General features: G+C 50.1%; 1 protein-coding gene across 2 annotated transcripts in view; it reads left to right on the plus strand.

Annotated features, from left to right (window-relative positions):
* Positions 1 to 24,562, plus strand: part of CCDC93 (CCC complex scaffolding subunit CCDC93) — an 88,676-nt gene extending 64,114 nt beyond the window's left edge. For both annotated transcript variants that reach the window (XM_081242611.1, XM_081242612.1), the window contains exons 14-24: positions 2,289 to 2,362; positions 3,481 to 3,562; positions 4,363 to 4,434; positions 5,698 to 5,751; positions 7,224 to 7,286; positions 10,617 to 10,725; positions 12,693 to 12,775; positions 14,787 to 14,824; positions 16,384 to 16,468; positions 19,435 to 19,548; positions 24,046 to 24,562. In XM_081242611.1, coding sequence (XP_081098737.1) covers positions 2,289 to 2,362; positions 3,481 to 3,562; positions 4,363 to 4,434; positions 5,698 to 5,751; positions 7,224 to 7,286; positions 10,617 to 10,725; positions 12,693 to 12,775; positions 14,787 to 14,824; positions 16,384 to 16,468; positions 19,435 to 19,548; positions 24,046 to 24,099 — 828 coding nt within the window. In that variant the 3' untranslated portion in view covers positions 24,100 to 24,562. The remainder of the gene's footprint in view (positions 1 to 2,288; positions 2,363 to 3,480; positions 3,563 to 4,362; positions 4,435 to 5,697; positions 5,752 to 7,223; positions 7,287 to 10,616; positions 10,726 to 12,692; positions 12,776 to 14,786; positions 14,825 to 16,383; positions 16,469 to 19,434; positions 19,549 to 24,045) is intronic.
* The last annotated feature ends 279 nt before the right edge of the window (positions 24,563 to 24,841 follow it).

Consider the following 24,841-nt stretch of genomic DNA (forward strand, 5'->3'; position numbering starts at 1 on the left):
CACCACACTGTTGCTATCCCTGTTTCTCAGCTGGAGAAACTAAAGCAGAGGGGCCGTTCAGATTCCACTGCTAACAGTCTGGCACCAGTGACCTCTTAGCGAGCTCGCTGTCTAGGAGGGCAGTCAAACTAATCCCCATCTAGAAAAATGGGAGGCTATCCAAAACCTAGCGCTGAACAACTTCTATAGAAGACGGATTTGGTCAGAGTCCTGAGCACTGTGAACCTGAATCAGTAATGAACTTTGCCTTTGGGCCTCAGTCTTCTTATCTGTTCAAGGCAAGGACTGGGCAGACTGACCACTCTGAGCCCTTTCGTGCCAGTGTGCCCAGGTTTTACCTTTTCAGCAAAACCTGCCTTGCAGGATAACCTAGTAGCCCTGGAAAACAGGGAAGATCTGCCTTCCCAGTGAGCTTAGGAGAAGTGAAGCAGAACACGGAGAGGACAGACGGGAGCCCTGACGTGTGGCCGGGGGATGGGGGCTGCCACAGGCCCCCGCGTCAGCAGAGGCGCCCGGGTTCTAGCCTGTGCGCTTTCAACTTCAGCAATCACGGCTTTGATTTTGTACCTGAGAGGTTAATTCTGTTGTAAATATGCAGTATCCTCTCCTGCTTCTCTGAGGGCATTAACTGTGTCTGAAGTTTTTCTTGATCTATAAACTATTCCTTCAGATCAGAATTCATTTGTTGAATTGATACATTTTTTATGGTTATATCTTTTTTTTTTTTTTTTTTTTTTTTTTGTGGTACGCGGGCCTCTCACTGTTGCGGCCTCTCCCGTTGTGGAGCACAGGCTCCGGACGCGCAGGCTCAGTGGTCATGGCTCACGGGCCCAGCCGCTCCGCGGCATGTGGGATCCTCCCAGACCGGGACACAAACCCGTGTCCCCTGCATCGGCAGGCGGACTCTCAACCACTGCGCCACCAGGGAAGCCCCCTATGGTTATATCTTTCTTCAGATGTTTGATAATTCTTCATGGTGTGCTTACTGTTGATTCTGAAATTTTCTGTTACCAGCTGTATGGGTTCTGTGTCCATTTTGTGCAGTGACTGTTCTGGAAGGGTGGGTCCCACTACTTGGTGGGATGAACCAGTGGCACCTGATGTTCGGGGCTGGGGCGCCGTCTCTGCTGCCGAGCGTTGCCAGCTCTCTGGGGGCTGCCCTGCCTCTGGGACCCATGCGCCAGCCCTTGGGTTAAGGGAGCCAGGCTTCACTGCGTAGCCCGCTGGCTCGTCCTGATGCAGACCCCAGCCCTGCACCCCAGGCCTTCCTGCGTCCTCAGGGTCCACACGGCTGTCCTCCGCAGGCCCTTCCTGTCTGCCGCCATCTTCCTTGTCCCTGAGGTACCCAACTCCTGGGGTCCAGCAGAATCACCTGGACTTTCTAGGACTTGAGGCAAGAGGAGCTTGCTGCAGCTTGTGTTTGGTCTTCCATTTTCAGCTGGAACTCTTAGAACTTCTTTAACTTGTTTTTTTTTAATAGGTAACCCATTCACATGGTTCAAAATTCCAAAAGTATGAAGGGTGACCCCCTGTAACCCAAGCAAACAGCTACTCACTCCAGAGGGTAACCAGTTTCTTATGAATCTTTTCAGAAAATTTTCATGCATATATAAATAACATGTAGGTTCTTTTATACCTGTGTACATCCGATGTATACATTCCTTTATACACATTGGAAGCACATTGGAATCATGGTTTTATATGTTGTTTTCCTCAACCAACAGTAGATGTTAGAGATCATAAAAGAGCTGTTTATTCTTTCTTTTTTTAATAGCAGCTTAGTATTCTATTGTGTGATAGATCTGCACACCTTAAAAATTAAAATCTGAGTTTCTTTCAAGTTTCTTTTTTAAAATCCCCAACTGTCTGACTCAGAAAAAGAAAGTGGAGTTTTTCAAGATGGGAGATTTAACCCTGCCCCTGTCAAGCAGCCATGATAGTGGTATCCTGAAACTGAAACCCAGGTCTGTCTCTCACAGCCACTGTTATTATTTACCTCTTCCTACTGAAAGACACCTGCTGTCAGCATTACTTTTGGCTTTCCACCCATTTGCTGCTGTGATTTAAAGGTATTGCCTTTAAGGTCTCATTTACCAACAGAATGTGTCAAGAAGGGTCTGGTTTTGACCTTTCCATGCTGTCCCTCCACCCCCATCCTCTTCCTCTCGTCCATCTATTTTCTCAACATACAGCCAAATCCAGTGGGCTGTCAGGAAAGGGGTGCAGGTGTGAGCCGGGAAGGAGAGGACATCTCCTGTCCCCCCAACGTGCCTCCTTGTCTCCCGCAGCTCAAGAGTTATGGTGAGAAACTGGACAAAGAACAGGCCGCCCTTGAAAAGGTAGAAGCCAAAGCTGATCCAAGGTAAGAGGTTTCAGCATGTGCTTATTTTCTCCGTGAAGCTATCTGGTGGTCTGAGCACAGGGCTGAGGAGCTGGGGGTCATTGCTGCTGGCCCCGTGCCGCTCAGTTACTTCACCGCTGATCTGGGCCGTGCCTGTTGCCCAGGGGGTGCTGAGTTAGCCTGCTCTTCCCCGCCCAGTTCCCCCTGGGGTCAGGAACAGCTCGTTTTGTGTTTTGTTTTGTTTTTCTGTTTTTAAAAACTAAGTAATACATTCAAGGTTCAAAAGGACGTGCGCCGAAAAGTCTCCTCCCGCCCTTGCCCCCCTCCCTTAGAATCAACCATGGTTACCAGGTTTTAACAGCACACATTTTAGCCCTGTCCTTTGGGAGTGAAGGTACAGTCTTTTTTGACCAAGACACAGCTGCTGGGTTTTTGTGTTTTGTTTTGTTTTGTTTTTCAATTAATTGTATTTAGACAATTTAAATTAAATATAATCACTTACATTTGACCATTTTAGCACCAAACTGTTTGGGTGGTGAAATCTCCCAAGTGTCACTCACTTGAGTGAAATCATGAAATAATAAAATGCTTCAGGCACAGATTGAGCAGTTCTGGGTTTGGTGGACATTTTTAGCCAAGAAGTACCTACAGATTACTTGGCTTTATGATTAGAAACCCTCTTTTCATGATGTGGAGCAAAGTACTATTAGATACTTGACATTTTAAATTTGAAATTAGTGCTTTTAATGACCTTAAAACTCATTTCCTTTCAGAAGGGAAATGAAAAATAGGAATTAAAATTACGATACTGTCTGTGCTCTGAGTCTGTTAAGTAATTAGTATCATTAAAAATATACAGTAATCTTGAAACTCCTTGTTGTTTCTGCAGCTGACATTTTAATGCTGAATTCTGTAGTGTTTGTTTGGATGTGGCCTGATGGACTCGGCTTATAAATGAATAATAATGTCAGTTAAAGGGTAGTCATAACCATTTGTGGGAAGCCCATTAGACACTCTTGGGAGAGACAAGGAAATTAAGAAAGAAATCCCTTTTTATCTGGGGTCTTGGTTTTCCCCGTGATTCATAAAATCATAATAGTTTGTTTCAAGTCAGTCATTTTTTGGTCTTTTCTTTTCAGCATCCTGCAGAACTTGAGAGCCCTTGTAGCCATGAATGAAAATCTGAAAAGTCAGGAACAGGAGTTTAAAGCACATTGTCGAGTAAGTGTTGCTTGGTGTCGGCAGATGTTAAACAAGATTCTTGTAAAATCTCCTGCTTTCCGTCTCTTGCGCTGCCGAGGGTCCTGTGCAGGTGCGGTCAGAAAAGCAGGCTCACCAGGCGGGTACGCGGCAGTGTGTGAGACGGGTAGACGACTATGGTAGGTGCCCTCCGAGGACACCGCGAGTGACTTAGGTGTGCCAAACCCGCAGACTGAGAGCACAGTCTAACAAACGATGTTTTCTAATTTCCAAATGTACTGAAAAGAAAAGTCTCACAAAGTGCGAAAGGCGTAGCATCTTAGGAGACCAGGGCCGCCCTGAAAACCTGGCGTGCCTGTGTGTTGCGTGTTCTGCCACGTGAGACCTCGTGGTCCGGTAGCGCCAGAGCCATCCGGAGGCTGGTCTGACTTGCGCAGGGCCGGGTGGCAGGGGAGGAGTGCCTCGGTGAGCCAGGGCTCCGGCTGCAAGGTCCCAGGAAAGGTGGAGAAGGGTTGGCACCGAGAAGGAGGCTTGGACTGGGCTCTAAGCCACTCGTTCATTCCGTGTCCCAGGGGTTACTGCGAGCCTCGCCTGCCCTTTAGGAAGAAAGGCCCCTTCTGACTGAGGTGCAGCTGCCTGTCTCCTCCTGAGTTAACCTTCCCAGGCTGAAAATCAGGGGCCTGGGGAGCTACTGCCTAATGGACTTTCTGACTCCACGTAAACTCACGAAATGTGAATAAAAGCCTCTAGATCAAGGTAAATAATTACCTCCGATTACTAGCCTGTCCATATCTTAACAAATGTTCATGTTACTTTTAAAGGAGGAGTTGGCCCGGCTGCAGCAGGAAATTGAAAACCTGAAGGCTGAGAGGGCTCCAGGCAGAGATGAAAAGGTGCGGGCTGTGGAGAAGCGCTCCAGTCTGCTGGGGGCTGTGTGACTTCCACCGTGAAAGGGTTTCTAGAGGACTCAACAACGAAGCGTCTGGTGCCGAAAAAGACCAGACTTCCCTCAGCCTGGTCCTCTGAACACACATTTCTCAAGTAGTTTTCTTAGATATTTGTCCCTGTCCTTTGTCTTCCTTCTATGGGTTAAAGCGTCCATAGGTGTGGCCAGCAGCAACTCCAGATAAGAATTAACGGGTCAGAAGCCCGGCTGCCCCCTCTGTCAGGGACAGGGTGTTTGCAGGAGCCCCCTGAGCTCTGTTCCCACTCGTCCCATTTGCCTGTAAATTCTGTGCCAGTTTGCTGCTCATTTCACCCTGTGCTCCTGCCCGAGGACACAGGAAGGCAGCAGGGAGCAGCAGGGGATGTGAGGTCAGAGCTCTGGCAGCATGGGAGCATCCCGGGCTCAGGAACACGGCCCACTGGCTCTCGGAACAGACGCCTTGATCTTCCCAGGAGCTAGTGTGGACAAGGACGGAAAAATAAGTCTGTTTCTCTGACCCGAGGAGGTCGTAGGCATCACTGTGGTTTGTCCTTCTCACACTCCATTCAAGGCTTATCTGCTGAGGCTCCCTGTGCTTCACATGTGAGAGCTGGGTGTGGCTTTGGGCCCCATCCATGGCACCCTCTCTCTTGGGGAAATGGGGAACTTGGGGCTCAGAGAGGGGAGGGGACTTGTCCAAGCAGCCAGCATGAGTCCAGATGCTTTCCACCAGGGCTGCGGGGAGATGGGCCTCAGAGGTGCCGCCTCCCTGTCGTGATGGGCTGTGCCACTCCAGCCACAGCCGTGAGGACTGGCACAGGGATAGCAGAGTGTGGCCATGCAGTGGGTGGTGTCCTGGCACCACCCACCCACATCCAGCCTTTCCAGTTGTTTCTAAGACTTTGAGTCGGAGGCTCCCATGAGCTCAGCAGCCTCTGGGTTTGCACAGATCACAGACTTGCAGGATGGTGTTTCTCTTCTTAGCAGCCACACCTTGTTAGAGGGATTGACTGACATTCAAAGACAGTTAGAGTTTAGCTTGTTAGTGTGTGGCTGACAGGCATTTAAGAACAATTTAAAATCTGGGGCTCGTGTGCAGGCTGCGCCCTGTTCAGACGTGGTCTGCCCACCCACCCCCCTTCCTACATCTGGACCCTCAGCTTTTCTGTCCCATCCCTTTCCTCAGAAACATTTTTTTTCTTTTTTTTTTTTTTACTTTTCCTCATTGCAGACCCTCTCTGGGGGAGAGCGGCATGGTGCCCTAACCCCTGCCATGACGCACAACGTAAGTACCTGCCCATTCTCAGGACCACCGCTATCCTCTGCGGGTGTGGCAGCTTCTCACACGTCCTTTCATCCTGTCTGCGGCCACCTCCTTGTCTTCGGGCTCTCGGGACGTGGCTCCATCTTGTGCATCCGCCCCTTGGGTGGAGCAGCACCTCCCGGGGGCGGCCCTGACGGCGGGCACCTGGCACAAGGCATGCCGTCCCCACCCTGGCATCTGAGCCGGGCAGGGGACAGGCCTGTGTGGTCCACACGTGCCCATCACAGCCCAGGCTCCGAGGGGTGAGCAGTGCACAGGGAGAGAGCTCTCTCTGGGGGGACTGCGTTCCAGGGTCAGCAGCCTGTAAAGGGCTGGGTAGTAAATTTTGTCACCTTTGTGGGCCAGCTGCACTGTGGTCGTCGTAGTCTATAGATAAGTGAAAGGACATGGCTACATTCCAGTAAAACTTTACTTACAAAACTAGGCACAGAGGCGAAATTGACCCAAGGGCTGTGGGATTTAGCTGCTGGGCTGTAGTTTGCGGACCCCTGTTCTGAGTTAAACAGGTGCTTCTAGGAGAAAGGAATAGAAAAGGAAGAGGAGAAGGAAGAGAGAAACAGGAAAGCCTCTAACATTCTCCTCCTTTAGGGTTTCTCTTCCCTTCGTGCCCTCAGAGGCTCCTAGAGAGTGAGCTTCGGGACTCCCATGGTAAAGGCTATTGAGGTTTGCCTGCAGCTGAGCCCCATGGAGGAGCTGGGGTGTGTGTGTGTGTGTGTGTGTACGCACACAGTGGGGAAGGGGCACCTCTGACACTACTGTAGCTTTCCCCAGTTCAGCAAACCATCCAGCCATGTCTTTTACCCCATTGGGTTCAGTGAGGGGCTAGTTTCTCTCTTTTAATTCAACTCTGTCCAAAGGGCCTTTCAGCAGTGGTAGAAATGTTCTCTATCTGTGCTATCCAATATGGTAGCCGCTAGCTACATGTGGCTACTGAGCACTTGAAACGTGGCTAGGGAAGTTGAGAAACTGAATATTTTTAAGTTTTAGTTAATGTAAATTTAAATAGCCACTTGTGGCTGATGGCTATCATATTGGATAGTGCAGGTCTAAACAGAAACATAGGAAGCAAGCCATCATCATCTCCAAACACAGATACGTAAAACAACAGGCTCTTTAAATCACGGTTGTCTCCTCCTCCTCATGGATCTTTTTTGGTGCGGGAGGAAAGGGCATGTGGACTTGAGGGATACTTCACTTAAGAACCCGGGATGCAGCCTGGGTCCCGGAAGAAGGAAGAGTTGTTATAAAGTGGTGTGAAAGAGTGTCAAGGGTCTCACAGGACTTAGGACCCGACCCTGAATTCGGCCATTAGAAAAAAGGAATTTGGAGCCTCAGGATGAGGGAGATATATAAAAACTGTTCAGCTTCAAAAGATTTCATCAAAAAATGAAAATTTCCTATTCCCAGATAATTGTGTTTCTTTCCAATTTCAGGAAGACCTAGACAGACGGTATAATATGGAGAAAGAGAAGCTTTACAAGATCCGTTTACTACAGGTGAGTGAAAACAAGAGCCAATAAATGCCTATAACTAGGCTTGCGTGCCTATAGCAGAAGTAGAAAGTCTCAGCATCTAAGAGCTGGAGAGACTCAGGAAAGCTGCTGTTTGCTCTTCTATCTGGAGTGTAACTCAGCGGATTATGTTGGTTATAACACCTCACATTGGTATGTTGTTTCACCATTGTCCGTTTGATTTGAGATGGGTGGAAAGTAGCTATTAGCCTCATCTTCTATGTGAAGAAATTGACTCACATCTGTGAAGTACAAGCAGCTGGTAAGTGCCAGAGCCAAGGTTAGAGGTCTAATGTTCTAGCCCAGTACTTTTTTTTTGTTTTTTAATTAAGAAAATTTTATTTACAGTAGAACAGAATACTTAGGAATATATTTAACAAAAGAATTGTAAAACGTGTACTCTGCAAACTACAAAAAATTGTTAAAATGTCTGGAAGAGGCAAATCTGTAGAGACAGAAAGTTCATTAATGCTGCCTGATGGTGGGGGTAAGGGGTCGGGAGACATGGGAGTGACTGCTGATTGGTACGGGTTTCTTCTGGGGTGATGGAAAAGTTCTGCAATTTTAGGTAGTGGTGATGGTCACATGACTCTGTGAGTTTACTAAAAACCGTTGAATTGTATAGTTTGGGTGAAATGTATGGCCTGTGAATTTTATCTCATAGCTGTTTAAAAAAAAGTGGAGGGGGAGGATAAGGTAGATTTTAAAATATTGTGTTCTTGGGCTTCCCTGGTGGCGCAGTGGTTGAGAGTCTGCCTGCCGATGCAGGGGACGCGGGTTCGTGCCCCGGTCCGGGAAGATCCCACATGCCGCGGAGCGGCTGGGCCTGTGAGCCATGGCCGCTGAGCCTGCGCGTCCGGAGCCTGTGCTCCACAACGGGAGAGGCCACAACAGTGAGAAGCCCGCGTACTGCAAAAAAAAAAAAAAGAAAAAAAAAATTGTGTTCTTGTCTAGTACCTTTCCCCTAAAATTAAGTGCCCACTTTAGCTGTCTTAGTTGATAACCTTAGGGGTTTGTGAGGAGGCCATCAGATATGGGGAGTTTTAAAGTTGGCTCTAAATTCACATAGATCAAGATTACGTTACAGAATCTTTTACATTGCCAGGGTCTGGCTCATGCACATTCAAAAGCCAAGAGTTAAATTGTGTTGCACTTTGGCCCAGGCCTTCTCTCTGTTCTCTGGGAAAGGAAGGCCAGGTTCTGGGGGGAGTGGCCAAGGGGCTGCAGGGGCCAATGGGACCCTCTTTCTCCTTTCTCTGGCCCGTGCTTATTTTGCTGAGTCATTTGGCTAAATTCCGGGGAGTCAAATTTGTCCTGATACAAGGACACTGTACCAATCTTAAAGAGACACAGAATTAAATAAAATCAGGACAGTACAGCTGCATACTTGGAAACTTTTTGACTGTGTGCTTACTATGTATTCAGTGTTGCATTAGATCCCAGGAATAGTAAATGGGATGCTCTGTCTTCTGGGAGCTGGCTGGCTGTTTGAGAACCAAGATATGTCCATATACATCAAAGTACAAGGGGGCTTATATGCGAATTGCATACTGCAGGCTGGAGACCTGGGGTCAGTCATACATACTGGCTAGAGGGAAGGTGCAGTAGAACCCCAAGCCTGCTGAGCCCTGAGCCAGGGCTGGGTCAGTGAAAATGGACAGAAATAAACTGGCAGGTGAGAGTCTGAGCAGCTGTATCCATGGAACTTGGGATGGGTTAGAGAAAAAGTGGAGTCGAGGATGGTGGGGGAATTTCTGAGTTGGGCACTAGTGTGGATCCTTGAGTTATTCATTGAGCAAAAGCCTAAAGGAGAAAGGATAGGGCTGAAGGGGATGGGAGTGTGAATAGAAGTGTTAATAAGATCTATTTAGGGCTTTTAAAGGTTGGGGTACTCACCCAAGTAGGAATAGTCTGGGCTGGAGATCTGGGGGTCAGCGCTGTATAGGTGATAACCTAGGATGTGAAAATACAGGCTGAGAAGAGGGAAAGAAGGACTCCACCAATGAGGGTTGAGACCAAGCAGGCAGCCGGAGGCCCAGGGAAGACAGGAGCCCAAGGTCTCGTGGCAGCTGAGCAGCGAGCTCAGTGGAGAGAAGGGTCAGTGTTGCCAGAAGTCAGGAAAGCTGGAAGCTGAGAATTGCCATAGGTGCAGAGAGCAGGTCTGTGGTGACCTTGGCGAGAGCAGTACCAGTGGGTCTTGGGAGCAGCCAGCGGCACTGGGTTGAAGGGTGACCGAGGGGAGTGCAGGGGTCAGAGGCACCGGGGTATGTTGCTCTCGGGAAGTTGTGCTATTAAAGGGAGGAGAAAGATGGAAGCTGAAAGGTGATCAGGGTTTAAGGAAGGGCCTTTCTAAGGATGAGGGACTTGAACATATTTAAATGCCAGTGAGAAGAAGCCAGTAGAAAAGGAGAGGTTAAAGATACAGTGAAAAGAGTGAATGATTTTATCTTTAGATTCCTGAGAAAGTATAGGAGCCAGAGCCTGAGCACCCATGGGAGGTGTAGCCTTGGCCACAAGGAGAGGTGCATCTTTCCCTCTACTCTAGCCAGAGCAGCAGGCACTATGTTGGTTTGATCACGAGAGTTGATAGTGGGTTTTGTGCCTGGAGGGGTTTTTGCGCCCTAACGAATTAGAGGTCCCCGTCTGCCGCTGTGATGACGTGGGCCAGGAGAGGGGGAGGACGGGAGACGCAGCAGAAGGACAGCGCTGAGACCGTGAACCTGTGGTAGGAGCTGGGTGGCCCTCTTCAGCGCTGCCCCTCGGGGAAGCCGCCCACCTCAGAGCCCGAGGTCTCCCCTGTGCCACGCACAGCCCTGCCTCCCCGGGTGCACCTGGGGCAGTTCGGCTAGAAGAGTCCAGTTCGTTTCACAGGAGGGGGAGAGTGCCAGAAAGCTGCTTTAGGAGGAAGCTGTAGGAGCGTTTCAAACACGCCAAGGGATGTGGGATGTGCATGGGGGCAGCGGGGCAGCATCCCTTGTCATCTGGGAAGCACTTCGGTTTCCGGGTCCCTGCCTGACGCTGGGAATCAGCTGCTCTGGAGTCCTCGGGGGCCTGGTGGGCTGGCCGGGGGCGCCATCCACACATGCCCTCCCGTTCAGAATCCTCCCTCCGATCCATTATTTTGACGCCTTCTCCCTGTGTTGCCGGGGCAGTCAGGGTCTGAGACGCGCACCTCAGGCCGCAGCCGCGTCGGGTGCCTGCCTTCCAGGGCGGGTGTGTGGGCACAGGATGGGTGGCAGCAGTGTTTTGGCTCCCCAGAGGACATGTAAGGCCTTTCACCAAACGGTGTTGTCTCCCCCTCCCTTTTGCATCTAGGCTCGAAGAAACCGAGAAATAGCGATTTTGCATCGCAGGATTGACGAAGTGCCCAGCAGAGCCGAGCTAATACAGTATCAGAAGAGATTTCTCGAACTCTACCGCCAGAGTAGGTGCATCGACCACACACCAGCCCCCGGGGCTGACCCTGGGAGGGGCAGGAGGCGAGGGGCTCCGTCCCACTTCAGCGTGGTGGTGCCGTCCATGAAGGCCACCCCTGGGAAGGCCCCCAGCTCATCGTCAGGCCCACTCATTTCATGTAGCCCAGAAGCCCAAGAGCAACACCATGGAGCTCTGACTGCCCTCTCCCTGGACAGACAGCTTGAGCTGATTGAGCTCTTTGAGTGATGCTTCTAGCCCACCCTCACCCCTGTCAGTCATCGGGCTTCTCTTTCCAGCGTCATGCGGAACCTCGTGACCCCGGCGTCTCTAGATCAGCCTTCGCTCATTGTTCTTCTCCTCTGCAGACCTTCTTGCTCATGTGGTCCTTGCCTTTAACAGCATCCTGTTCACCCAGGGATGCAGGGCTGGGTCTCTCTCAGCCTAAATCAGTGAGCACATCTCGTCAGGCTCAGAGTGACGCTCAGAGCTGTCATTGCCTTTCTCTTCCCAGCGCTGTTGCCATATCTGTTCTCCCTGGCGTCACAGCTCAGCCCGGTGAGCCTTAGCTGGTCGGCAGCCCCTTCCGAGTCTGTCACCCACCCATCCAGTCATATCACTTCTCTCCTGTGACAAATCCTCTGGCGCTTCCTAGACCCGCTGAAGAAAGCCTCTCTCCTTGTGCTGCCCAGGACCGTCCCCCGTCTAGGTGGCCCGCCTGAAGGTCCCGATTCTTGCCCGCGGTCCCCACTCTGGCCTCCTCAGTCCACACGCTGCCTCTGCCTGCACCATGCACTTTGACATCCTAGGCCTTGACTCCTGTTAACCTGCGCCTGGGACCCCTTGTTCACTCTGTTAGACAAAATCCTTCAAGGCCCAGCTCACATCCTCTGTAAACAGATCCTGGACCAGCACCCCTTCCTTAGGTTCCCACTCTTGCTTGTCTCCTGGGTACCTCAAACTCAATACATACAAGACTGAATTTGCCTCCCCACACCCCGTCTTTCCGCTCGGTCACTGGGATCGCCGTCAAGCCAAGTTAGACCCCCCTGTCTTCTCTGCTATAGCCACCTTCTCACCACTGCCCAGGGTCTAACCCCTTGTCTGCACTCTTGCCTGAGGGATCTTTCTCACACAAAATTTGATCATTTTACACTCTTGCTTTAAAAGCCTTGATATTTAATAGCTCCCCCTAACTGGATGGACAATCTTCAGAATCCTAAGTCCTGCCTCGTCTGGGCCAGCTGGCCCCCCTGCGGTCCCTGTGTCCCTCACCCCTGTGAGCTGGTCCCAGGCCCAGGAGGCCAGCGCCCTACAGTTCCCACTTGGAAAACTCCAAGTCTTCTTTCAGAATATAGCCCAGATTTTCTCTTGAGATGTTGGCATCTCAGCCATTCTTCCTGGTTCGAGCTGGAGCACTGTCCCTACTCAGAACATGCGTCCAGACGCACACTTCCTTTCACGTCTTACCTCACCACCCTGACGTTTTATACGGTCCTCATGTTTGACTCAGATGATCAGGGGCAGGTGTCAACGATGGCAGTTTCTCAGCAGAAAATAGTTTCTGCCTTAAGTTAAATCTTTCTCCCTAAGCACGGGGTTTACAAAAGTGAGCCGGCTGTGGCTCCCGCCCCTGAGGAGCGTGGGAAGGCAGGGAGCCACACAGACAGCAAGAGCTGGCACGGGGCTGCTTCGTCCCCCTGCCCTCCTCCCGGGACCCCTCACCTGGAGGACTTCGGAGAAACCCGCGTCCCACACGCCGACAGGGAGCTTCCGCTGGCTCCTCGTCTCAGCGGGCCCGTCACGGCTGCCACGCACGTGCCGTCAGCCTGCGGCGGCCCTGCACCAGCCTTTGTGCCCCGTGGGGCTTCCGCACAGACGGCGCCGGCAGGTCCGCAGTGCCTCCGCGGGGAGAGGGTACTCAGGATTCTTTTGATACATTTTCTCACTCCTGTGCTGATTTCTTTGCATTTGCAGTTTCAGCAGTGCACAAAGAAACCAAGCAGTTCTTCACTTTATATAATACCCTGGATGACAAGAAGGTTTATTTGGAAAAAGAGGTAAGAGCCTTTATAGAAAGAAGAAACATAATCAGACGAGCAGCTACCAGTGCTGTCCGCCCGGGAAGCTCTCACAAACCTGGTGTCGGGATGCCTCGGCTGAAGTGGGAGGAGCACCTGTTGTGTGCCCCGTGCCGGGTACAGGGGCAGAAAGTGCCCACTGTGCAGGGTGGGCAGCAGTTGTACGGTGCCTCGTGAGCGGTGACGTCATAAAAAGAAACATCCTGGAAGCTCAAGAGGTGCATAAGGAGGAGGACCTGGAGCTGGTGAGACTTTAGTTTGAGTTTTAGGGGAAGGAAAGAGCCAGCTAAAGGAAATGGGGAGGGTGGGCTGTCAGGGTTGACGGGGAAATGGCGGTTTAATCATCCATGGCAGGCAGAGGCGTGAACTAAAAGAACTGTGAGAACGAAAGCAGGAGCGGAAGGGGTGACCGGGGCAGCCCCTCCTTGTTCCTCTGACTCAGGCCAGATCAGCTGGTGGTCAGGGCCCTCGATGGAAGGCAGGCGATGGGGGCAGGTGTACAGCTGTGTTCAGGAAAAAGCTGCGCCGTCTTCCCCGCGGCAGCACAGTGTGGTGGCCCCAGCAGGCACTCTGGACTCACACGGGTTTGGGTTTCAGTGTGGCCTTATCTTCCTCACCTGTAAAACGGGGAGAACTCCTGCAGTGATGGAGACAGAACGGGACAATGCCTGTGAAGGCCCTCGCATGTGGTGATACGTGGTAGCTCCTGCCTCCCCCTCCCCTTGAGGGTGACAGAACCTGTTTTTATTTTATCATCATCCTGCAACCTGCACTAATTACCACTTTACTAAGAACAATATTACAGGTGTGTCTTTTACCCGGACCCAAATGGAGGCATCAGTGAGTACTGTCCTTGACTGCCTGTTGTCAGTCAAACCAGATCAATCTCTCTCCTCCGAGATGCACTCCTTGAGGAGGGGTTGGGTTCTGTTTTCTCTGTATCCAGGGCCGTACACAGTAATGGGCACAGGACAGGCATCTGATAAACGTTCGAGTAGATGAACCGAGTGTGTTGGGGGGATGTACGTCAGCCCTGGGGGTAGCTCTGCTGCACACCCTGGCCTTGGGTTCTTCCTGCCTGGTGAGGGAAGACAGGCAGCCACTTCTGAGGAAGCCTCGAACCCCACTGACCTTCCTTCATCAGCAGTGTTTAAAGTTGTTGCATTCTTTGAAAAACGAGGAGTATGCAAGGGGGCGGGGCTATTCCAAGCCATACTAATGCGGTTAGAAGTTTGCATTTGCATAAACTGTACATTTTATCTCAAGTCTATTTATACCTGTGATATTTTAGCTTTCAACATGCCTATGGAGTCATAAAGACAAGAATATCATCTCCATTTTACAGAGTGTGAACCTGAGTCCAAGTATAGTAAATGCTCAGTCCTGAGCTCACAAGCCGAGTCAGTGACAGAGCCAGAAAGAGGACCTAGGTTTCTAGACTCCAGACTCAGAGGCCTACCCCGGATGATCATCAGGACACATAGAGGGTCCTAGGTGCGGGCTGTGGCATTTCTAGGGGAGAGAGGGGCCTTGAATGGCGCATCCCCGTGGAGGCTCTCGGAGCTGCCCGGCAGCTGGCCGCATTGGCAGAGACTTTGTGGGAAGGAGTAGAATGGGCACAGTGTTCTCACCGTCCACGACCACTGACCCTCTGCTAAGCTGATGTCCCTGAAAATAAAGAGCAGTGTTTAGTGAGATCGAAAGGGCTGTGGTCCAGCCCTAAGAGCCCTAATGTTGGCTGAGCCTTCCCAGCTGGGATCTGGGTTCCGTCATTCCTGTGGTCATGGCTGTGGGAAGGTAGACGCTCTGGGGAAACTCCGGAGGTGAGAACACGTCGCTCTTTTTTTTCCTGTTACTTTCATCTGTGCGAACAAGGTGTGTTCATCTCAGAAGCAGCCTCCAGAGACACGGGACGAGCTTGCGGTGGCTGGGGTCAGCGCAGGCGTCTCTCAGCCTTTGGTTTGTGTTCTTGTTCTTCTTTCCTCCCCAGATTAGCCTGCTGAACTCAGTTCATGAGAACTTCTCACAGTAAGTGCTCTCGGCCCTCCTCCCATCGGTGGCTTGTCTGCCCTGCGCTTTTGTTGGCTCACCTCTGCCCGATCGAGCAAGGCTTAGTGCTCAGGGTGGGATTCTTACACTTTCACCCCTGCTGCTACGTGCGGATGTGCCTCGGTTTACGCAGAGCTTGAGTTCTTGCAAAAACTTAATGATACAGTGAATTTTTAAAACACCAAAGAATAGCTTAGGGAAAAGGTGAACTTTCAAATAATTTGACTATGCCTAACTACTATGATTTCTGCATAGATTACTTTTGTCCTGCTAGGATGAGATTAATAACATTTGTTCTTGAGCACGTAGAGATGCTTTAAAGTTTAGATAACGAGGGAATTACCTGGCGGCCCAGTGGTTAGGACTCTGTGCTTTCACTGCCGAGGGCCCAGCTTCAGTCCCTCGTCGGGGAACTAAGATCCCACAAGCCGTGTGGCGTGGCCAAAAAATAAAATAAGATAAAATTTAAATAATGAAATAATCTATATGATTTTTTTTAAATACTTTTCAAATCTTGTGGTAGATTTTGGCTTTTAAGTCATGTGCATACTCTAAACTACTTTGTTCAGGTATAAATATATTCTCTAAAAGTTGGATGGCAAGGCCCATCTGTACCCAAATCATACCAGCCCTCAAGCATGGCCATTGGCCTGCCCGCCATCCGGGCAACCCCAGGCTGGCGCTCCGCCCATCAGGCTTCCTCCCCTTCCAGCACAGGTCTCTGCTGTCCCCTAGCAGGTGACCAGCAACTAAAATCTTAATGGATAACAAGTTCTAGACTTTAAGTTTCATTTCTAACTAAAAACAAAAATCCTCACAGCCCCATTTAATATTCAGATTCAGTTAGTGACTTTAACAACCTTGTGACACTTCTAAAAATGGTGCCTTCATCTTTATCCCCTGATCATGGAGAGAAGCTGAGGTTTGAATGTTTTTGTGGCCAATTCTGCTTTCTCTCAGCCTGTCCTTTGGAAGAATTCTCACTCTTGTATCCATGTGCTCTGATCCTTCTGGTGTCATTTCCTCTGCAGAACTGCAGGTGAAGGGGCATGTTTTAGGGCATCATTTCTTTAGCTGCTATTCCTGGAAGCAGGACCAGGTTTCCCCGCCTGGTTTTAGGAAAACCTCAGAAAATGTCTCTCAGTTGTGAGCAGTGCCTCTAAATCTGCAGGTTTTTAAAAACTAAGTGAAATTCATTTCTTAAGCAGAACCTGCCATTGTTCAAAATTTAAAAAAAATTGTTAATTTTAGTCACGTTTTATTTTATTTAAGAAAATATGTATTAGTAAGAAGACTATAGGGAGCGTGGGAAAAAAAGATTACTATTCAGTTACAAGACCAGGCTAATTTTCATGCCTTCCTCAGAGTTTAGAATCTTTGGCTGCCTGGAATCTCGGGGGCCCCACGGGTCCATCCTGCCTTGCAAATGCCTGCTTGCCTCTTGGGGCATTATCTGGGTACAGGGCTGACCCCCTCGGTGCCTCCCCCTTTCTGAGAGTCCTGTTTGCTGGTCGTACCTCTGCTGGTCTTTCTTTCAGAGCCATGGCCTCCCCTGCTTCCCGGGACCAGTTTTTACGTCAGATGGAACAGATCGTAGAAGGAATTAAGCAAAGTCGAATGAAGGTCAGATGGTTTCCTTTCTGTAATGCGGCCAGGGTTTCACACTGGTGACGGAGAAGGCCCTGGGGAAAGCAGGCCTCTTCTGTTTGTCCTGGGAATGTGCTCTCAATTCTGAAGACACATCTTCAGTGTCTCTGCAAGGGGTCCCACCAGGCCTCTGACGCTGCAGTGGGTGGGCTAGCTCCACGGGCTGCCCGCACTGGTTGTTCAAAGGCTGCTCTTAGCAACAGCTCTGTGGACTGAACACCTACCATGTGCCAAGCACTGTGCTAATCCTCCTAAAGCCCTCTTAAGTGAGTGGGGTTCCCCCCATTTCACAGATGAGGATACTTTCACCAGCAGGCCTTCTCTCTTGCCCAGAATCACATCCTCACTGGCTCTTTGGTTCCTGACATTCTACCGTTAGGGATTCATTCCTTAGCAGCTTAAGAGCATTTTCGTTTCCAGGAACCCCCTGTAAAAAGTGCAAGTAATTGCTGAACTCTGCTAAAGTGAGATGATATTGAGCCTCAGAAGTCAGAAGAGAAAAGAGAGGAGCTGAAGAGGGGTATGGGTGCTCCAGAGATAGCTTTGCAGAGAATCATCCAGACGGGGCGCAGCGTGGGGATTCCCACGCTCTGTGGCTCTGCACGGGCACACTGTGTCAGTAGGAAAGAAGATCTGCTGATGGTCTGAAAGGCGGACACGCAGCCACAGCCTCCCACTACCATAGCCAGACAAATCTTAACTAGTGCTTCCAACGTCTCTTGTTTTTGGTCGTGTTTTTAAAACATATCACACACCTGGTCCTTGGGCATGGCAGTGAAACCTTCTGGGGACTTGAGGCATCTCGTCTCACAATCCTGGGGCAAAGTGGTCCAATGAGGGCAACCAGAATGTAAACACATGAAAGGGAGGATTGCCTGTAGGACCTGTCCTAAAAATCCACTCATTCAAGCTGCCTGTAATCCCATCTCACCAGAGATGAACTGCGGGCAAAAGCTCACCATATCCCCTTCCCTGTAGCAAAATATTCATCTTCCTATTAAGGACGTCCATGAAATCATGTCAAAAGAGCAAAAAAAAGAAAAAAATGTGTCACTGGTGACAAGACTATTCAACCTCAAAAATGAGGGCAAAGATGAGGCGGCACCTGTCCACGTGCGTGGACCCTAACCCAGGGCGGACAGGCTCTCTTGCAGGAGGGAGTGGAGTCCCTTCTTGATGATCTGGGGTGTGAGGGAAGTGGGGGGCAGAGAGCCTGGCCAACCACAGGCCTGTAACAACCCACCCTCAGTGCAGGGACCTTTCCACCCACCATGCTTGTCCTCAGGGGATGCTGTTGCTCATAGTAAAGGACAACAGGAAGTTACTGGGGTTTTTCGCCTTTGGCTTCCCCTTTGTTTACTATCTGATGCATTTCTGGGGAAAGAAATGAGCCCGACCCCTTCATTCTCTCCATCCTCCCCCAGGCTTCATGGTGAAGGCACCTCAGTGCTGGCCAGCGAAGGAGGCAGCCCTTGTGGCCGTCCCCCCCCACAAGGTGGCCGGGCACCAGAAGGGTGGTCAGGTCCCAGGGCAGGGAGGACTCTCTCCTCTCGTGTCTGTGCTGCTGGTGGCTGACAACAGCACCTGACCTGTAGCAGGCACCCAAGAACTGTTTGTTTTAAGTGAATTCATTCTGTTGCCTCCAAAAGCAGTTCTCAACAAGGGTTCCAGGTAGGGTTTGAGTATTGACTGGCACTTGAATGGAGTAAGTCTGCTCTGCAGAGCAGTGCTCATTTGGATGGATGTCTTTTGTTGTGTTTATTTAAAAGAAACAAAATCATAGCCCTCCGTATCTAGGTGTCATGATGGGTCCTGCTCAGATAGAGGTGGCAGGGGAGTGTGTGTACCCCAGAGCTCAGGTTTCCCCGGAACTGACAGGTGCAGGGTGTACACAGAACAGACGAGCAGTGAGTGCAAGTAATAGACTAGGTGTCCATGGAAGAGTTGCTGAATAAAGAGGGTACTGCCTACCTGTTTCTTGTGAAATTGTTTATATTCACACAAATATTCACACAAAAACTCATTACAGTAAGTCCCCTACAAACGAATTCCGTTCCGAGAGCACATTCGTTAAGTCCAATTTGTTCTTAAGTCCAACAAAGTTGGCCTAGGTACCCAACTAACACAATCAGTTATACAGTACTGTACTGTAATAGGTTTATAATACTTTTCACACAAATAATACATAAAAAACACACACAAGGGCTTCCCTGGTGGCGCGGTGGTTGAGAGTCCGCCTGCCGATGCAGGGGACGCGGGTTCGCGCCCCGGTCCGGGAGGATCCCACGTGCCGCGGAGCGGCTGGGCCCGTGAGCCATGGCCGCTGAGCCTGCGCGTCCAGAGCCTGTGCTCCGCAGTGGAAAAGGCCACAACAGTGAGAGGCCCACGTACCGCAAAAAAAAAAAAAAAAAAAAAAAAACACACAAAAAAAAATAAAACATTTTTAATCTTACAGTACAGTACCTTGAAAAGTACAGTACAGTACCAGCTACGTCACCACTGCTTTTACGGTTGCTTCCGGACATCCTGGATTTGAAATAAAGATACTGTACTCTATACAGTACAGTAAGGTACACAAAAGCACAACCACTTATAGAGGATGCACACACATGACAGTGTACGCCAGACACATGAACTAACGTGCATTTGGACATGCAAATGCACGTTCTCATCTTTGAAAGTTCACAACTTGAAGGTTCGTATATAGGGGACTTACTGTAAAGGAAACAGTTAATGCCCAGTGATAGGAGAATTGCTGAAAAATTATAGAGTCTCTGTGCAATATTATGCAAATCAATAAGCCAACCTCAAAAATGATGCATAGAAGGAAACCACTGGAAGGAAATCCACGAAAATGTTAGTAATAGTTGCCTTTTGGACGTTGCCAGCCGCCCTTGGTCAGAACATGCCTTTTATCACCATTTCCCAAAATGTTTCAACAGATGGAGAAGAAGAAGCAGGAGAACAAAATGAGAAGAGACCAGCTGAACGACCAGTACTTGGAACTGTTAGAAAAACAGAGGCTGTACTTTAAGACTGTGAAAGAGTTCAAGGAGGTAAGAGGAGGGCCGGGCTGGCATGTAAGGCTGGGCGAGATTTGTGTTCACCCCCAGGTGAGCCTTTGCAAACCAGGGCATTGCTTTGTTTTTCCACTGGTCTGAAATGGGAGATAGCAAGTTGGCAGTGGTTGCGACAGTGAAGCGTGCATCACGATTGCGTTGTTCTGTGGCCCATCTTGAGGCTCTAACTGAACATTCTAAGAAACGTCACTTCAGTTTCCTAACACTCAGTAACCACATTAAACTCACGAGTAAAATGGCCTCATCAGCCCACCTGGAAACAGTGTTTGCTGTGGGTTCAGGTCTGGCATTTGCCCTCCTCCCAATCTTAGACTGGGGAGGGACCTTGAGAAGCCACATGGGAGGAGAGTGACTTTGAGTGTGGCAGGCTTGGGTTCACATCCTGCCACTCGCCAGCTGTGCAGGTGGAGAGGGACCTCATCCCTGTTGGGTCAGACGAGAGAGGAGAGCATCTAGTCTGTGTCTGGCACCTGTCACACCCACACGCAGGTGAACTTTGTTTGCCCCTGTCTTTTCTCCCTGCATTTGGGCAGGATTATTCTCCATCATTCCAGAAGGAAACGTGCCCTTTTAAGAAAATTTCCAGAAAGGAGACTTCATTCTGTTGCTTGCCAAGATCTGTCTCATCAGCTTTATGTTCCGGAATTTTTTCCCCCTTTCTAATGTAAATCCATGTGGTTTTAGTGAATTTAGAGATTGCTGAAAATACAGGGGGGCGGCTAAAGGTAGTTGTATCCTGGGGTGTGGTCAGTGGAATAAAAAATACAATGTGTCCATACCAGTAATTTGGTCCTTACCTGTTTTGAGGCTCTTCTCTCTCCCTTCCTTGTCTTTTTCTTCTCTACTTCTCCTCCCCTTTTTTGTAACTTAATTTTTGAGAACCACAACCGTAGGCATTTCAGATTCTCTCGTCCTTTCAATAAATGTTCTTTCTTCCAGCTCCCGCCACGGCCCTGGGATAGATACATCAGGTCGTAAAACAGACTGGGTCCCTGTGTCCGGGAGCTTGCACTGTGGTCGGGGAGACAGATAGCAAGCTAGGAAACAGACCCTCATAAACAAGTAGTAACAAATAAGAAGTACTTCCAGCCATTGCCTTGGCGGGGACTAATGTAGAGGGTGTGGTCAGGGAAGGCCTCTTTCCAATGAGAAGGACCTGGCCTTGGGCAGAGTGGCCAGGCGAGGTGCTCCGGGTCTGGAAGCCCCTGTGGCCAGCAGCAGTTGGAGCTGAAGGGCCAGTGAGTGAGCTGACGGGGAACAAGTAGGGACCCACTGCTCCCCATCTGAGCTCTTTTTTCCCAAATAACGCACAAAGAGAAAAGGCCCAGAGGAGAACTGCATTTCACATGTTGCGTGAACTCCAGCACCGCCCTTTTGACAGCAGGAACAGAAAGCAAATGAGCTGAGGAGGATAAGTATAAGCTGTCAGAATCAAAGCAAATAAAAGTGGCATAGAAAAGCTCACTGTTGCACTGCAGACTCTCAGGCTGAAGGCTTGGGGTGGTCTCTGCTCCGAAGGGAAGGTTCCCTCAGACGTGTTAAGGTTGAGGTTTCCACGTTCCTGCCTCTTCGGCACAGTTACTCTCAGTCAGAGACTGAGGGTGGGTCCCTCAGAGCCCGAGAAGACCCCAGACTGGGCCAGGTGCTGGCCTCAGTTTTCTTCAGTCCAAAACAAGTTGGAAAAAAGGGGGTAGGGGGAATGTGATATATGTTCCTCAGATAGCTAAGTGTATTTCACTTAAAGGACTCACCTTTCTAAAAAATTGCACATCCCCTTGTTTTTTGATGTTAAAATTGTTCTGTCTTATAAAATGATAGTGACAGTACGCATTCCTTTTTTTTTAATCATTTTACTTGGCAAAAATTTAAAATTAACAACCACAGGTTAGCATTCCCAAATCTTAAGTTTTTTTTTCAAGATCCTCTGAGGTAACTTGGGGCCATCACAGGTGCTGAGGCTTGCTTGCTGCTCCCCAGTTTCCACCCCATTCCTCCAGGTAGAGGAATTCTGCTCTTTTACGTATTGCAGTGCCAGGTAAGATCTCATTTGTGGAAGAAACACAGCTCGAAAAGTCAGACTTTCATCCCAGGATGGACTCTCCTCCCAGAACCCTCTGTCTGCCTCCTTTATTCGCCTCTCCTCGACCTGCTTGGGTTACTGCTTCCCAGTTCTGAATTCTCACTGCATCCTGGTCCCCAGCACCGTCCTGGGCAGTAATGGTTCTTCATGCAGAGCACGGTTTTAGCCAGAACATGGCCTTTGACCACCGCCGTCATCCCTTTATGGTTTAGTTGACTCCACATTAACTGAGCCCCATGACGCCTGTGGGCTCCGTGCCTGGTCCAGCCTCCTCTGGGATCAAGGCCTTTTTGACTGGCAATGTCGGGTTGTCTCTGAAATCCCATGGGCTTGCTTGCTCTGGGACGGTTTATTAATAACAAGTCTGCCAGGAAAAAACACATACTCTGGAATCACCTTAATTGCATTATTACACCAACTAATTGTGTTTCTCAAAGCACAGTCTGTCACAAGGTCACCAAACCAAGATTCAGATTCTAGCCTGGCTCTGACGAATGCCAGCCATACATTTTTATGACGCTGGCTCTGGGCACGTAATCTCCGGTGAGCGGAGCTCAGGGTGTCTGGCACATAGCGAGCCCCATACCGTCTTCAGCAGGAAAGAAGCAGGAGGGAGGAGACATTTTCCCTTTTCTTATAGAAAGAAACACCTAAAGGGCCCTTTCTGTATTTGCTTTGCACAGACCGACAGTATCATTCTGTAGCCCCGAAAGGCTCCGAGGAGATTCCATGAAATGTAATCAGTGCTCACGCACCAGGTGACAGCCAAGGATGTTTTTACTGAGAACTTCCAGCATCATCTCAGTGTGGTGTGACGAGCAAAATCACCCCTGGTGGACTCTGCCACAGCAGTGTTTTGATGCTTATGAGTTGTTTATTTGGGTTTTTAGGGTTTTTTTTTTTTGCCCTATTCAGAAGGTGAGGTGGGTAACAAAAGTTATTTATTCATTGTTTTATTATTTTATCTTTTTATTATGGAAATTTTGAAAAACACACAGAAGTAGAGAAAGTAGTCTCACAATATAATAGCATGACTCTGCCTGTCTTGGTCTGTCTTTACCCCTCCCCCCCCTTTTATTCTGGCTGGAGGTTTTTCACCCAAGCAAATCTCAGTAGCTCGTTTTAAATAAGAAAACTTTCTTCTCAACTTTTCTAACACAACAAATGTTACTTATCTTCACCTTCTTTTTTTTTTTCCCATCCCCAGGAAAAATTAACTATCTACCCCTCCAAAAACACGTGCTTAAAAAATGTCAGAGTATGTTGCTTCTGGCAGAACAATTCAGCTTCACCCCCACCCAGCCCAGAGCCTCCCCAGCTCTGAGTGGAAGATACGCAGAAACCCTACAGGTGAACCAGGGTCCTTGCAGCCAGAAAGACCAAAGGGCCTCCAGAGAAGTGGGAGCACCTGGCCGGGCCCAGGGAGATGGAAACATTGACTTTAGGGGTCTTGGATGCAGAGGGGCCAAGGGTGACAGAAACTTTCTTCCACACTAAGTGGATCTCCAGCCAAGCATGGCAGCTGGAGGCCTAGCCACACGCCGGGCCTGCACCCTCGGGCTCGTCCCCTCCAGGCCCTTCCCCCCGCCGCATTCACCTCTCACTCTAAACAGGGCTCCTTGTGACGTGGCCCGGGGAAGGGGTGGAGACGGTGTGCCAGCAGATGCAGGTACCCTGAGCTGTCCAGGCCTCTACGAACAAGGGGGAGGGAGGACACACAGTGATAAGCTTTGGAAGAAGGGGGTACAGAACGAGGCAGCAGTGGCCTCGCACCCTGGACGCCAGACTCCCCACGCGGGGGAGGCCCCAGTGACCCCTCAGCACACACAGTGATGGGTTTCCTTCAGCTCACTTCGAGGGGGAGGCGTCCCTTGACGCGTCTCTCTCCCTCTGTCTTCTGTGGGTTTCTCTCGTAAAGCCAAGGGTGTTCTTAACCTTCACTCTTGCCGGGGTAAGAGCTTTTCTCCGTGCTCCGCCTGCTGTGTGGACGGGCGCTGCCTCTTGTAACTCCTTAGCCCATGGTCTCCGAGGACTTTCCCCCCTCCTCGCTGGAGGGGTCCGAGATTGGCACGTAAGTATCTGCTTTCTGCTTCTGTCCCTTGGGATTTTAGAGGCTTCTTGAAGTCTTTTGGAATGACAGTGCCTAATCCTCTCCTATCCTCAGTCTGACAGTCCAGAAACCAGTCGTCTTTGTAGCCGTTGGGGCCTTGAAGGTCAGCGTGTGGCCAGGAAGCTCCGCCATGCCGGTGGCAGCGTGCAAGGAGGCCGGTCCATGGTCCACAGGGCTCCCTGCGGGATGGGAAAGGATGCAGAGGCCACCTGAGCCTCATGCGGGTGCTGACGCAGTCCCCACCTCTCTGCTCTCTCTCTCTCTGTCTCTGCTTCCCCTCCAGGAGGGCCGCAAGAACGAGGTGCTGCTGTCCAAGGTGAAAGCCAAGGCCTCCTGAAAATTCCCAGACGGCACCGTACGTCACTGATGTCTTTTTCTAAATGCCGTGTATCAACTACAAGGTGGTGAAATGGTTCTGAACGCTGCAGCAAGGACGCAGGTGTGATGATCTCGACACCCTGGATATTTCCTTTCTCCTATTTGCTTCCATTGTTGTCAATGGAATCAGATGGTGCAACCACTGTGTCTTGGATAACACCCATCCTCCGGTGAAGAAATGTGGGCATTATTTGTTCTCTGTGTCGATTCAACTCTTATTTCTCCAGTGACATTGCACATATGAAGGTACCGTGTTTGTCTGGACTCTGAATAAAGTAATGTTAATTGAGCAGCCACTGAGAAGGAGGCACTGAGGGAGAGAGCAGGGTGGCGTAGACCCTGCAGCCAGGCTCCCAGCGAGTGGCCCCAGAGCTTGACCACTGGGATTTTTTTTTTCTTAGTAAACAAGGCTTTTAGCTGAATGACCAGCCCAGGTGAGTGTTGCTCACTTGGGCCTTTCACGTGCCCATGGTGCCTTTTGTTCCCGTCCCCTCGGGTGCCAGCCAGCAGGCTTGATGGTGTAGCAACTAGAAAGGAAGCTCAGCACCTGCCCTGGCTTCCCCCTCCCACTCCGCTCAAGTTCATCTCACCACAAATCGAAAACAGGGGCCTCAGCTTGAGGACACGTAAGTAAGAATGACACCTCACCTCACCCTATTCTCCTGTGAGTCCCAGCCAACTTGTGGATGGTCCTGTGCATC

Source organism: Mesoplodon bidens (genome assembly GCF_964165515.1).
Source record: "Mesoplodon bidens genome assembly, chromosome: 8".
In the NCBI taxonomy this organism is placed as follows: Eukaryota; Metazoa; Chordata; class Mammalia; order Artiodactyla; family Ziphiidae; genus Mesoplodon; species Mesoplodon bidens.